At 60.8% G+C, this 15259-nt stretch overlaps 1 protein-coding gene across 1 annotated transcript; it reads left to right on the top strand.

Moving 5' to 3' along the window:
- Positions 1289–10571, top strand: SHH (sonic hedgehog). The gene is given in 4 exon segments (NM_001244513.1): positions 1289–1588; positions 6842–7103; positions 9758–10424; positions 10427–10571. Coding segments are annotated over 4 exon segments (1374 nt in total).

The raw sequence follows: 15259 nt of genomic DNA on the forward strand, positions 1-15259 counted from the left end.
GCAGCCCCCAGGCCCCGAGGACTGGCCTGCCGTGCCCCTGGGAAGCCAGCTCGGCCTGATGTAGAAGGAGCCTGAATTCCACTTTCAGCTCATCCCTGGCCTGCACTTTGCTCCGATCGATCGAATCATGGGGGTGGTGTGTGCACAGCCTTGCCCACTCGCCCGCTACCCCCGCCCCCAGGCACAGTGGGCCTCCGCCCACCACGCAGGCACCAGCTCCCAGCTCCCCTCTCTGAGCTGGGGTGCAGCACCGAGACCCACTGGGCCCGGCCAGCCAGACGAGCCCTCGGCCGCCCTCTGCACCAGCCCCTGGGCTCGCCCCCATTCCACGTCCAGAGAGTTAAAAATACTGCACCAATTGAGACACCATAAAGCGGCAGAATGTCCAAGTTTTCCTAAGGTGCTCAAGGCACCACCTTCCCAGGTCCCGCCAGTTGCGGCCACTGGGATTTTCAGGAGGAGGCACAGACTCTCTTTCTTTCAAATGCAGGGAAGCCCGGCCTGCAAGAGAAAGTCTCTGGGAAAACATTTAAATAAAACCTGGGCGGCTGGGCCCCTCGAACCTTAGAGAGAGACGATTTGTTTGAGGATGGGAGCTTGGGGGGCGGGGGCTGGCGGGGGTTCTAGATTGTCCTTTAAAAACTTAAGTTGATTTTAACTGAAGCACCTACCATTCTGGAGAAAGTGAAGGGGGAACGGGAGGCGCGCGCAGGCCGGGCTGGCTGACGTTATCCGAAGGAACACCCCCCCCTCCCTCTCACCTTTGTCTTAGCAAAGATGTGTTGGTTTTTTTTTTCTTTTAGCTAGAAGCCTTCAGGTGAAAATAAAGCAACAGCAGCCACAGGAAAAAAAAATTAGTCTTTTTTAGGGTTAAACATCAGAAGACAAGCTTGTCCTGCTTTGGCCAATCAGATACGTTCCTGGCAGCTATAATATAGTACTGAAGGCAGCCCCGCTCACAAGCTCTCAGGCTTGCTACCATTTAAAATCAGACTCTTTTTGTCTTTTGATTGCTGTCTTGCGCCCCAACTCCGATGTGTTCCGTTATCAGCGGCCAGCAGCCTGCCGTGCCAGCCCCCGTCTGGGTGGGGATCCGTGGCGAGTCCCCCGCAGCGGCGGCGGGCAAGGTTATATAGGAAGAGAAAGATCGAGGCAGAGAGCGAGGGCGCCCGCAGCCAGCCGGAGCGAGGCAGGGAGAGCCCACAGGCGCCCACACTCGCGCACCCGCCCGCTCGCGCACCCAGACCTGCTCGGGCCAGCCTTGAGGTCCCCGGGTTCCATGGACGAGATGCTGCTGCTGGCGAGATGCCTGCTGGTGATGCTCATCTCCTCCCTGCTCCTGTGCTCGGGGCTGGCGTGCGGACCCGGCAGGGGGTTCGGGAAGAGGCGGCACCCCAAAAAACTGACCCCTTTAGCCTACAAGCAGTTTATCCCCAACGTGGCGGAGAAGACCCTAGGGGCCAGCGGAAGATACGAAGGGAAGATTACACGAAACTCAGAGCGATTTAAGGAACTCACCCCCAATTACAACCCCGACATCATATTTAAGGATGAAGAAAACACTGGAGCCGACCGGCTGATGACTCAGGTAGAAACCCAGCGCGGGGCGTGGAATGTGCTGCTTTCCAGGGGTTACGTGTAGCCGTGCAGTTCGGTCTGTTTGCTCTGCAGGCAGGTAGAGAGGCGATTTTGCCCTCTCCTTCCCCACCCACCTGCCTGCCTCAACCATCCCTTCCTCTTCCTGGAGGGGAATGGAGGTGAAGGGTCCAGCTGGAGAAGTTTAGGGTGGGGGTGGGGGTGAGGGCGGTAGGAGATGTGGTCCACAGATGGCCCTGGTGTGATCTGTCCTGCCTGCCTGGTGGCCTTCCCATCCTGCCTCGGCTCTGGCTTGTAACTCGGGGAGACCGTCACGTTGGGGGCACCTGTCCTTTGCAAGTTGGGAGTGGACATGGAGGGACGGGGGTAAGAACCCCTCCAGGAACCTAAAGTGGTGTCTAGGTCATCGGGCTAGTGTCACCTCCCAGCTCCCACATTTCCCTTGGCCTCTGTGCTTTTCTCTCCCACCTCTTCTTCCCCCCCCCCCGCACCCCCCAAAGCCGCCCCAAAGACCCTCAAGTGAAAAAGCCAGGAGGCAGTTCTGACAAAAGGTGGGGGCTCCGGTGGTGGCTGGGCTGGTCCCTGACCGGCTCACTCAGCTCCACTGCGAATCCATCGCTGGCAGTGGTGCCCATCAGAGTGTGAACGTATCGATATTTCTTTAAGGATGCCCTCTCATTCTCCCGAGCCAGCGGTACAGGGGGGAGGGACTTAGAACTTGCTGGCATTGCATCACGCTAGTTTTCAACCTGCTTCCATAGGAATTAGGAGCGACTAGATATTAGCGGGAGGGGGGCTGGAAAGACGAACCAAAGCAAAACACGCATTTCTCTCTCCCTCCCCACCTCCGCTGGAGACTTCTGGCTGCCAATCTCCGCGCCAGTGGTAGACTTTCTGAAACTCCATGCACGTAGAACTGAAGCTAGAAATGGATTTCCTGGCAAATATAGGTCAACAGCCTTTTTATTGCCCTATTAAAATATTCGAGTCCTACCTTTAGGGCTAGGAGCGCACCGCCGCTGACGGCGCGGCGCTGGTGGGGCGCAAGTGCAAGGGAGGCTGGGAGGGAGAGTGGAGCCACCACCGGGCCGCTCCACTGCCCAGCCCGGTTCTCGGCCTTGCTGGGGAGCCGAGGAAGGAGAGGAGGGGCAGGCCCGGCAGCCGGCTCCAGGTGACGGACGGGGCGGGAGAGAGCGCGGAGGGAAGGGTCCCTACCCCTCGCTCTCGCATCTGCTGCCGACCACCTTAAATCTGGACCGCGAGGGTGGACGCGCGCGCCTGTGCCCGAGAGCAGCGCCAGCCGCAATTAACTCTGCGCAGGCCGCGGGGCGCCCGGTGCGCACGGCCGGCTGCCGCAGCTCTCCAGCTCGCGCGGGGCTCCGAGCCCCTGGTCACCTTCGCTCCCCGAGGGAGGGAAGGGGTCTTCCCAGGATCCCTCGGAACCGGGGAGAGGGCTGCGAGGCGAGAGGAAGCGGCGGGGGCGGGGACGCTGGCGGTCCGCGTGCCGCCAGAGGGCTCAGCGTCCGCCACCCTACGCGCCGGGCCCACGCGGGAGCCGGGTCCCGGCTCGTGCCCTGCCGGGGGGCCCCGGACCTCGTCGCCCCGCCGCCAAGTGCGAGCGCACGTAGCCGCGCACCCGGCAGACGCACCTCGGCTCCACTTACTCCCTCCCGGGCTATCGATCCCGCGGCTCGGGTTTCAGTGCGCGCGGGGCTGGGCTGCGGCTGTCCGCCGGCCCCTCCACGCGCCCGAGCGCGGGCTCTGCCAGGGCTCCCAGCGGCTCCGACGGCCCGGGTGGCGCGGCGGCGCGGGCGGGAGCGGCGGGGCGGCCGGGAAGGGGGAGGCCGGTTCCAGGGCGGGGGCGCAGGGCGGGTCTGGGGGCGCCCAAGCCCGAGCCCCCAGCCGGGTCCCTCTCCCCGCCGCCCCCCGGCCGCCCCGCCGGGACCCACGGCCGCGCGGCCCTGCGCCCGGCCACTCTCGCCGCAGCGCGCGCTGGCAGCATTTGAACTTCTGACCTTCTGTCAACTTCCCTCAGACGAACGAAACGAAAACAAATACTTTTTTTCCTTGGGCAGTGGCTATTCCCGTTCCCAACACAAAAGGAGGGGGGAGGGGCAGCCGACGTGGGGGTGGGGTGGGGTGGGGTGGGGAGAGCCAGGCCAAGGTTGTATCACCCACCCCGCAAACGTCCCCTAAAAGAACGGAGGGCTGGGGGTGGGGGGGCGCTGAAAGGTGCCCCCTGGCTTTATCCCGTCCCCGTCCTTCCGGCGTCCCTGGTCCTAAGAGTTAAAGCGGGGAAGGCGGGGGACGCGGGCGGTGAGGGCAGGGCCGGCCGGGGTGAAGGGGGAAGCGGGCAACGCCTCCCGGGCTCCTGGGGCACCTGCTCCCCCGCTGGCCCCTCACTTAAGATAACCACCTAGACTCTGGTCTCAGGGGCGTGTCCCTCCTCCCCGTCTCTGCGTGTCTCTGTCTCTCCAGTGTGACTCCCGCCCAAGTCCCTCAACCATGGCAAGATCGTCCCCAGTGGAACTTTCAGAGCAGTTCAGGAACGCATGAGCTCCTGGTTAATATTAACTTGGAGAGGGGGAAGCGCAGACAGACACACTCTCCCCGCAGGCCGCGGGTGCCAGGGGGCTCTGAGGGGGCAGGAGGCCGCGAGGGGCCGGGCCTGCGGGCCGCGGTGGGGATGGGCCCGAGGCGCCACGTTGGGGCAGATTTCCGGGTGCGTGGCGGCCGTGGGGAGCGGTGCTCAGGTGTGGGTTTGATGGGAGGGAGGGGTCTGATTTTTCCGGAGGGGGGGAGGGGGGTGCAGAGAGGTGTGCGTGTGTGTGTGTGTCGGGACTGGGGTGGGGGGGACTCTTTGAAAGTCGGGACACCCCTCCCCCGCGCTGGGGAAGCCCGTCGGCATTGGCGGTGACAGTCCCTGCTCGGCTCCCGGGCGCGGAGCGGCTGCGCAGATGGGGGAGGTGGCAGGAGCTCAGGCGTGGGGAACAACTTGGCCTCCGCCGACACAAAGCCGGGCCCGTCGGCCCCGCTGGGCTTCACGGTGGCTGCACAGAGGCGGGCTTGATTCGCGGCACACGACCCAGTGAATTGATAACCGGCCTGGGCTTCCCGGCTTCGCCTGCGATCCCGGCCGACCCGGCCAGGGAGCAGAGCGTCCGCAGCCACGGTCCAAGGCCGCGCCGCGCCGCGCCGCGCCTGGCGGAGCCGGGGGAGGGTGCGTGGGGCGCGGGCCGCCGACTCGGGCCTGCCTCGGCCCGGGGCTCCTCCCTGGGGTCTCCACCTCTCGTCCAAGTGGCGCAGCTCAGGACGCTGGGGGCTGGTACCGGTGCCTCCCATCCTGCCCTCCCCCTCGCCAGCTGCCCCCGTGGAAGCTGCTGAAAGCTTTATCTGCCCCCCGCAAGCTGCAAGCCGGGGTGGGATGGGGGCTCGGGATGCGAGTGTCTGCGTGTGCGCATCGGTGGTGTGCGCCTGCGCAGCCGGTTTCCCATCCAAGGCTCTAAACTGACCCTGGTTTACTGATTGATTTTCATGTAAAACGCATTCAGTCCTCGAGATGACCTCACTCAAACTCTGTCCTTCCGACTTTTTTTTTTCTCCTTAAGAAAACTGTTAGCAGGCCCAGAAACCTGGGAGCGCTGACCTGTTACCAGGGCCGGCCCCTAGCCCTCTGCTACACACGCGTGCGCGCGCGCGCACACACACACGCATTTGCTGTATGTTTAACTCTACAACTATACACTGGTTTTAATTGCTGCCAAATACACAGGACTTTTCCTGTTGCGCAATCCATCACATCCCCTTAAAACGGCGCTGCAGCCCTCGCCAGAGCCTTCTCCCCCTCCCCCGTAGGAAGGGTCCTCCACCCCCGCCCCCGCCATAATTAGGATCCTTGCTGGGGGCCGTCTTTTCATCTCCGGAACAGGGTCCCAAGCAGAGCACCCGCCCTGCCTGGAGACCAGCCCTACCCTCTGCAGAAGTCCACCAGAAACTGCCTTCCACCTCCCCTTGAGTCTGCCTCTCTGGCAGCTGCCCGACCAGGATTTTGTCACCACCACCACCCCCCCTTTTAAATCCCGCAGCTCACCAGCTGCAGGAGGAATGTCCAGTGAGTTAGTGTCCACACAAACACACACGTGATTCAACTCTCTCTTGCATCCTTATCTGAATGGGGCCCGAGAATTCTTTGGGAACTCCCATGACCTTACCCTGTGGCTCAGGTCCCGTCTAGTCAGTTTCTTTACTTTTACAGGCAGCTTCCTTGTGGGGGGGGGAGGGGGGGACCCAAGGGCAGCTTCCAGAAGGAGGCTCCCCCAAGGCAAGAGCTCAGAGGCCCCAGGCCTCTCTGGCTCCCCATCCCCCACCCCTCCCACCCCTCCCACCCCACCCCCTCCCTCCACCTCTTAAGTTTGCTCTTCAAACTTGCAGGACACCATTCTGCGCCGGCCAAGAAAACAAGTGGGGGGGGGGAACAGGTTAAGGAAAACAAGAGACACAATCAGACCACAGAAAAAGCCAGGAGAAAAGAGTTCCACAGGGAAAAGGAATGTGGCTGTCCAGATAAAGAATGTTTGTCATCCGGCCCCAGCCTTATTCAAAATTATAACTCACCTGGTTGCCTTTCACTTCTGGTTCCCCCGGCCCTCAGGTTGCTATCAGCTCCCCACCTCCCTCTCTACCCACGGCTTAATTCTCACCTCAGATAGGCACAGGGCAGAAGGGAGGGCACAGAGATAAGGCAAGGCTTTTAATTCTTTAGCAAGTATAGTGTATTTTCCTTTGGGGGCGAAGTTGGGCCCTGGGCCTCTCTCTGGTGGGGGAGATGGGCGGAGCCTCCACAGGTGCGGGGAGATGGGGCCTCAGAAGAGGGCAGGATCGCGGAGGGCTTCTCGGAGGAGGATGGCCACAGCCTAGGGGGCTCCTGGAGGGTTCCGCAGTCATTGTCGGGAAAGGCGCAGCTTCCTTGTTTCCAAGAAATTTCAGCTGCTTCTCAGGCTGGGATAGGGACCCTGTGGTTTCAGATGTGGAGAGACGCCCTCAGGTCGCCACCAAGAGGGCAAGCTCATCTGCAGATGCCACCACTCCGTCCTTACCCGCGCGCCCTCTCCAGACAGGCAGGGCCCGGGCCAGGCCCGCCCGCCGCCGACGGCTCGGCGCAGCCCAGGGCAGAGCGGCCCCCAAGGGGGTGGGGGCTGGGGCGGCCCGGATGCTAACCTCGGCCGGGTCTCCCTTCTCCCCACAGAGATGCAAGGACAAGCTGAATGCCTTAGCCATCTCCGTGATGAACCAGTGGCCCGGAGTGAAGCTGCGGGTGACCGAGGGCTGGGATGAGGACGGCCACCACTCGGAGGAGTCGCTGCATTACGAAGGCCGCGCGGTGGACATTACCACCTCGGACCGGGATCGCAGCAAGTACGGCATGCTGGCGCGCCTGGCCGTGGAGGCCGGCTTCGACTGGGTCTACTACGAGTCCAAAGCGCACATCCACTGCTCGGTGAAAGCAGGTGAGGCGGCGGGGCCCGCGCGCCGGCCACGCCCCCCCCCCCCGAGCCGGACTCGGGGGAAGGAGAAAGATGGGGGGAGCAGGGGAGTGGGTGAGGCCGGGTCTTCTGCCGCGGGAACTTACTCTGTGAGGCGAGTCCCCCATCCCCAGGCAGGAAAGGCCCCTACCTTTGAGGCCACAGAGGCCCGGGTTCTCGGAGCCCAGATGCAGAGGGCGGATGGCCTCCGGAGCCTCCCCCACCCGTTTCCGGAGCATCCCCTCCCTCCCCCGCAGGTGGTAAGAGACCCGGAGAAAGATCGGGGTGGACGTCCCCAGGGAGAGACTGCCCCCTGCCCAGTTAGCGTCGCTTTTGTCTCAGTAGGGCTGAAGAAGGACCCCCCACGCACACACTCACCCCCCCCTCGCCGCCCCGCACAGGAGGTTCTGCCCAAGGTGGAAGCCCCCGTCCCCGCCCCCCCCCCCCCAGCCCCGAACGCCTGTGGATTCTAAACGAACTTCACTCACTCGGCCTCTGGGAAGAGGCCCGGCGGGAGGTAATAAGCCCAGTAGTTACCACTGCCAACATCTGGAGGCCGCAAGCCCAGAAGCATCCGTCTTTATTAGCAACCAGCTGGGCTGCCCTGAGCCACAGGCGAGGCCAGGAAAGTCAAGCCTGCAGCTGGAGCAGCCGCCCTGCGCGGCGCGGCGCCGCTGGCTTCCCTGAGCCTGCAGCGCGGTCCCTGAGCCTGCAACGCCACACGCTGTTGCGGGCGAGGAACAGCTCCGGAAGGAAGGCGCGTGCGCGGCCGCGCTCGCACAGGCCCCCGCTCGCTTTCTGCAGGTCTCGCCATCTCTCGGTTGGCGCATTTAGCAAGACGGCTCTCAGTGCATTTCCGAGGAGCTGCGTCTCCTCCCCACCCCCACTTTGCCCCGTTTGTCTCCTGAACTGTACTTTGATAGCAATGCGTTCGGAGAAAAACACTTTCAAAGGGTCAAGACACACTTGGGAGGTAAGGAAAACAGGGGGCTTCTTGACACCACAGAAAGAGAAGGTGTGTGAAGGCTGGAGATAAAGGCTGGGCTTCCAGTCCGAGAAAGGTCTCGGTGGCAAGGAGGGCGGGAAAGCGCGCGCCCCCACCTCGCGGGGCTCCTAAATGGAGGCGCGGCGCGCGGACCCCTCCGGGCCACCTGTCCGCGGGGTCCCCCTGGCGGGGATCCCTCGAGGTCCCCTCGAAAATGAGCATCGGTCATGCCGCCCGGGACCCCGCTGGGGAGCCGAGCCGGGCGCGCAGAGCCGCTCATTGGCATTCCGCGCACACGGGCCGGGCGCGGAGCGGTGCGTGTCAAGCAGGGTCGTGCGACTCGAGGCCTCGGGCTCGCCTGGGCCCCGGGCGCATTCGGGCGGCCACGGCGGGCCTCCAAAGGCCAGCCCCGCACTTCATGCCGGAGAAACCGATGAGAAGATTAAAAACCCTCAGTAATTCCAGCAGGAAGATTCTTTCTCGCGATCTCTATTTGCAAAAAGCATGATCCCGGAGATTGGAATGCAAAGAAGATGGGGACGTCCCCGCCCCTCCCCCCCGGCCCCCTGCACGCCGCCCGACGCCGATTATTGTCCTCGGGACAGTGAGCCTCAGAGAGCGACAGAGGCCCGAGAAAGCGGGTAGTCAAGGGGCCTTGAGAACCCGGCGCTTCCAGAGCTCGGAGCAGGCCCCGCCATTTAAAATTCAAATACACATCTTGAGTGCTTGGAAGAGAGGCCTGGCTGAGCAAATAGTGCTTGTGAGGCCCGGGCTTCTGGAGAGCCCGCGTGTGAATCGCCCGGGGCGGGGGGCGTTGCACCTGAGCAAATAGGGAGGGGGCGGCCGAGAGCCGGAGAGAGAGGGAGCCGCAAAGGCGGGGGGCGGGGTGGAGAATGGAACAGAAGGGTCCCCTCTTCCAAGCGCGCCTCCCATTTGTGGCAGAAATCACAATGACAATGCCGAGCCCTTTCCTGGGTTTTAATTAGAAAATCCACGCAAGCCCCGGATTTTCACACCTCGGTCGATTCTCTGGAATGTTTGTCCAGTTGCTACAACTACTACAGCTATTTTTCACCTCCCCGCCTCCGCCCCCAACGGGCCGACACTAAGGCCCCAGCTGGGCGCTGGGGGGGCGGGCAGGCGAGGATCCCGGCAGAACAGCCCGGGAGCGGAGCGCACCAGGGGCTGCCGCGCCCCGCACGGGAGGCGGGAGGAAAGGAGGGTGGGCCCCGGCGCCCGAGTTAGCTCAAGGAGGCTTCCCGAGGAATCCAAGTGGAGAGCAAACACCCTCTGAATTCGTGGCGAGGCTGGGTGTGTGCTGAGCCGGGGGGTGGGGGGTGGGGGACGGAAGAGAAGAAGTGTAACCGGCCTCCCGCCGGAGACGCCAGTCAACCTTTGTCACCGCCAGCCCAGTTCTAAGAGAGTCAGTCTTTAAGGAATGCGTCTGCATCTGAATTTGCTCCCCGAGGCCGGGAGGGGCGGCGAGGTGGGGGTAGGTCTGCGCTGGACCAGCCCGGAATCCCTCCCCCGAGCCACGCGCATCCTCGGTCTGGGCGCGCGGGACCAAGCGTGAGCCCCCCCCCCCCTTCCACTCGTGTCTGCCTCTCGGGACTCACCACCCTGTCTCCTCTTCTCTTCCTTCTCTCCCCCGCAGAGAACTCGGTGGCGGCCAAATCGGGCGGGTGCTTCCCGGGCTCGGCCACGGTGCACCTCGAGCAGGGCGGCACCAAGCTGGTGAAGGACCTGCGCCCCGGGGACCGCGTGCTGGCGGCAGACGACGAAGGCCGGCTGCTCTACAGCGACTTCCTCACCTTCTTGGACCGCGACGACGGCGCCAAGAAGGTCTTCTACGTGATCGAGACCAGAGAGCCCCGCGAGCGCCTGCTGCTCACCGCCGCGCACCTGCTCTTCGTCGCGCCGCACAACAACTCGGCCGCCTGGGAGCCCGAGGCGCTGTCGGGCGCCGGGCGGCCGCCGGGGGGCGCGCCGGGACGCCGGGCGCTCTTCGCCAGCCGCGTGCGCCCGGGCCAGCACGTGTACGTGGTGGCAGAGCGCGGCGGGGACCGCCGGCTGCTGCCGGCCGCCGTGCACAGCGTGACGCTGCGCGAGGAGGCCACCGGCGCGTACGCGCCGCTGACGGCGCAGGGCACCATCCTCATCAACCGGGTGCTGGCGTCGTGCTACGCGGTCATAGAGGAGCACAGCTGGGCGCACCGGGCCTTCGCGCCCTTCCGCCTGGCGCACGCGCTCCTGGCCGCGCTGGCGCCCTCGCGCACGGACCGCGGCGGGGACGGCGACGGCGGGGGCGGCGGCCGCGTCCCCCGCCCGCGCCGGCTGCGCCAGGGGTGGCCGACGCCCCGGGTGCCGTGGGCATCCACTGGTACTCGCAGCTGCTCTACCAAATAGGCACCTGGCTGTTGGACAGCGAGGCCATGCACCCGCTCGGCATGGCGGTCAAGTCCAGCTGAAGGCCAGGGGGCCGGGCGGGAGGGCACCGCGAGGGGGCGGGGCGGGGCGGGGCGGGGCGGGCGGGGGGAGGGGCAAGATACCGCAAGTGACACACGGAAAAAGCGCACGAAATGAGACTCTAATTATAATAATAATAATTAATAATAATAAAGTAGGACCGTCCAAAGTAGCCTATAAGGAATCAAAGACCCCGAGAAATTTTGTTGTCGTCTTTAGTTTATATATATATTTTTGGAATTTTTTGATTCTTGTTTAATTTTGGTTATTTTTTTTTCACCTCTCCTGGCTATTTATTTGTTTGGTATGAATAGATGTTTTAAATAATATGAACCGGACCTTCAAGAGCCTTAAATAGTTTGTTTCCTGGATAATTTATTATTATCATGTGAACTGTACTCACAGGGGAAAGATGATTTTGTGAGCCCAAGCGACCCACTCAGAGTCTATTTTTCTACATCTTCCTCGTCCTGACTTTCAGAAAGCAAAGCTCCCTGCTCTCCATCCTCCTTGGCAACGCTCCTGCTTTTTGGCAAGTGTAAACTAGAACACGCTTCATGGGGGTCCACAAATTATATTTTTATACACAGAATTGTAAATTAGATTTTTGAGAGATCAATACGTAACTGAATTACATTTCATTTTTGAAATAGTGTAAAATATGAAAATATATTATTTTAATTTAACGCGTTTCCCAGGTCACAGCCGTATCCTGTATTGTCGTCTTGGTTTCGTGTTGCTTTGTCATCACCATCTTGGCCACATTCTTGGAAGTCAAGACTGTTACACACTCTCAGACACACACACACACGCACACACGCGCACACTTTTTTTTTTTTTTTCTTGGACAAACTGGAAGAACTCTGTTATTTTTAACCTCAAAGAATTTATTAGAAAATAATATTTTTTAAAAGCGCACATAGTGGTGAGCCCACGAGGATGGAGCCTGTCGTTTGTACAGAGAAAAACAAAGGATGTTTTTGCATTAATAAATTGAGAAATAACTGCTGTAAATTTACTAAAATGTATTTTTGAATATTTTGTAATAGTTTTATAGAAATAAAATGTGCCACGCACAGACTGGGTTAGAGGATGATAACTAAGAATTCCTGTTACAGCCCCTCCTTGTTTCGTTTTTTGGCTTCTTGCTCTGGAAGTCTGGTGCTGACAGGAGTTCCCAGTATTATATTTAGATGTGTTGCTTATACTGTGAATTCAGATCAACTTAAGTAGGTAACCAAATCAGCCTGTTTGTTTTCGTCACTGGAGAAACCTCAGCTCCGTGTGTATTTATCGTGTGAAAGTCTCTAGTCAGAGCATGGCGGTGCCATGCTGGGACCTGTCTGTGCCACCTCCCCCAGCTTAACCAGCCTGGCCTCACCCGCTGACCTGGAGGAGGTGGCCCGAGGCTGTCACCCAAGTCTCCCTCCAGGGCCCGTGTCATGGGCGGCCCACTTCGTTCGCTGCACGCGGCTGGCCCACCTTGGAATGCACTGTCCCCTGGCCTTGCGGAGAGGAGGTCCTTAGCTGCCTTCGGAAGGCCCGGGTGCTCTTCTCCGAAGACTCCCCAAGGAGAGGGCCAGGTGCTGCCTGCCTGCTGCGCAGGGACCCCGACCTTCTCTCTCCTCCTGCCCCACCCACTAGAGCCTCAGGGTGCCGGGGCCTCCGGCCACGCGGATGTCTCCGAGTTGTCTGTCTTGAGAGGTTGTGAGGCGAGGACTTTTGTCCCTCGTCGTGGCCGTGGCCAGTGCCCCGTGTCAGGGGGGCCGGGGAGACAGGTCCTCCATGCCTGAAGCTGTGTCCCAGGCTCAGCCGAGCGGGGCTCTGGCCTGGGCTGTCACCCTGAGGTCTTTGGCCATTGATGTCCACTGTCACGCTTTGTGCTCTGGGCCCAAAGACCTCTGCAGGCTGCGCTGTGGGAAGGTGGTTGTGTGGCCGCAGGGCCTCTCCGCAGATTAAGCCCTTCTGGAGGCTGGCCTGGGTGTAGGGGAGCAGGAGTGAACCCGGCGGCCTCGGGCCAGCCTCAGTCTCGGGCAGAGCTGCTGCTGAGGCCAGGGCTGTGGTCCCAGGGGCTTCTGTGCTGCAGGTCTGGCGAGCCATGGCTTTTCCCGGAGGCCGCGGGCCTTGATGGATGGTGCTGGGCGAGAGCCGGCCCTCCAGCGGGGAGTGGCCCCTGGTTCCCCTTGGTCTCTAGGTGATCAGCAGGTTCACGGTTACAACCCCTGCTGAGTGTGGCGGTGGCTGTCTGGTGACTGTGCCAGGCTGAGTGTTAAGGCAGCAGCTCTAGGCACACCAGCAGCTCTGGCGGGCTGATCCACCCGACTAGACAGCGGGGGCCATGGGGCAGCGCCCCCTCCTGGCCGGCCAGGTGGCAGCGCCCCAGCGCGACCTTCCCACTCCTGCCTGTCCCAGGACCCTCTCTCCAGCTTCAGAGTAAGACGTCTCATGGTCACGTCCACCTCCTAGTCAGACCGAGGACCACACATCAAGCAGGTGCAGCAGCTCCCGCGGGACGAGGGCCCCACTCCCCCATCTGCAGAGTTGACAGGGCCAAGAGTTTGTGCCAAGTGTGCGCATGCCGTGCCGCCGGCTTCCCTCGTGACTAAATGCATATCTAGTCCTGTCAACCGCGCATCAGAATGTACTTGAAACTGTTATCTTTGTGCTCTATTGTTTGCATAATTAAAGAAGTTACAGAGACTTGGTGCCCTGTCTGTTCTGTGGCAGAGTTCCTAGCCCATCCTGTCGTTCCCTCCGCAATTCACGTTTTCTGGGACCGGGGTTGTCCCAAACATGTGAAAGAAAACATTTCATTGAGAGGGCAGGCTCAGCTCTGCCAGCGGGTGGGGATGGCCAGGCTGTGGGACGAAGGGAGGGCCCCCCACAATCCCCCAAGGAAGCTCCCTGTGCTGGGGGAAGGGCAGCCCCACCCGCCCTGGTTGAGTCCATCGGCTTCAGCATCACGGCCCCATGGGAAATACTGGGCGGTCATGTAAGGAATCCTGGCCGGCTGCAAGATTTGGCAAGAAAGCAACAAATGGCCAGCCACCCTGGGAGCCAGCGCCAGAGCTGGGGGCGGGGGGGAGGCGGGCATCTGAGTTTCCCTGATGATGCAGGAAAGTCCATCCTTGTGAACAACCGTCCACTCAAGGGGGATGCGAGGCCCAGGAAAGTGACTTCCATAGGATTTCTCAGGGGTAAACCGTGGCCCGAGGGACAAATCTGGCCACGGCCTGGCTTTGTACACAGCCCACCGGCTGAGATGGGGCGTCTACACTTTAAAGCGTTGGAAATAAAACAGCTAAAGAAGAACCATACATAAAACAGCTGACACACTATTCGTGCTTTATTTTTTCGCTTTTTTTTTTTTTTTTTTTTTTTTTAGGGCCGCTCTCACAGCACATGGAAGTTCTGAGGCTGGGGTCAGAACGTCCTACACCACAGCCACAGCAATGCAGGATCTGAGCTGCATCTGCAACCTACACCACAGCTCACGGCAACGCTGGATCCTTAACCCACGGATTGAGGCCAGGGATCGAACTCACATGCTCATGGATACTAGTCAGGTTCATTGCACTGAGCCACAACAGGAACTAAGAATAATATTGTGCATGTGAAAATTATATGCAATTCGTAACTCAGTCGCCAATTATCAAGCCCAGCCCCCCGCAGCCTGGCTCCTTGCTTTGCCTGCGGCCTGGGAACCCGCCCACTCCTTGGGCCAGGCTGAATGGCTGCATCACAGAGCCTGAAACATGCGCTCCCTGGGTCTTTATGGGCAAAGTTCATCAACCCCCATCCAGGGTCTCTTAGGGAAACCCAGCCCTCGATGCGGGGGGCGGGTCGTGGTGGGGGTGGCCACAGCACGTTTCCCTTGGGAACTTGACCAGAGTGGGTCACCTGCTCCTCGCTGCACTAACAGATCAGGAAGTCCTGGCAATGCAGCAGGTGGCGCTTAACCTGCAGAAAGCAACCCACCTGGTGAAAACCGTCCCCAGTGAGAACGCAGGAAATCTGCCTTTGGACGTGACCCTCTTCGCTTTTCTTGGCAGCAACTGACTTTCTCAAATGAAGAAGAAACTGACAGTAACTCACACTCTATAAACAAGCCCTGGGCCCACGAGGAGGAGGAGACACGGGAACTGCACGAAGATGGTGTTTTCAGTGGGTGTCTTTGGTTTTCAAGATGAGTGCGGCTGTGTTCCCAGAAGGAGAAACTGGTTTAAATGGGAGGGTCGAGATACCTAAAAGAGGAGTTCCCGTCGTGGCTCAGTGGGTTATGAGCCCAACTAGTATCCATGAGGTTTGATCCCTGGCTCAGTTCAGTGGGCTAAGGATCCGGCGTTGCTGTGAGCTGCGCGGTAGCTCCCAAATGTGGCTCCGATCTGGTGTTGCTGTGGCTGTGGCGTAGGCCGGCAGCTGTAGCTCTGATTCGACCCCTAGCCTGGGAACTTCCATATGCCACGGGTGCGGGCCTAAAAAGACAAATACATACACACATACACACACACACACGTATAAAGATAAACTAGAAGAAATATTATGTCCTAAATCTAAGGAAAAGCATTTCCCAGTACAGAGGAGCTGGCTCCTGGGTGGAACCCTGTCCCAGGTGGGGCCTGTGTGTTTGCTTCCAGGGGATAGTGACGCCCTGGGCAGGGAGGGGGCACCAAGCCTCAGCCCAGCGGGA

Source organism: Sus scrofa, chromosome 18, assembly GCF_000003025.6.
Source record: "Sus scrofa isolate TJ Tabasco breed Duroc chromosome 18, Sscrofa11.1, whole genome shotgun sequence".
Classification (NCBI taxonomy): Eukaryota; Metazoa; Chordata; class Mammalia; order Artiodactyla; family Suidae; genus Sus; species Sus scrofa.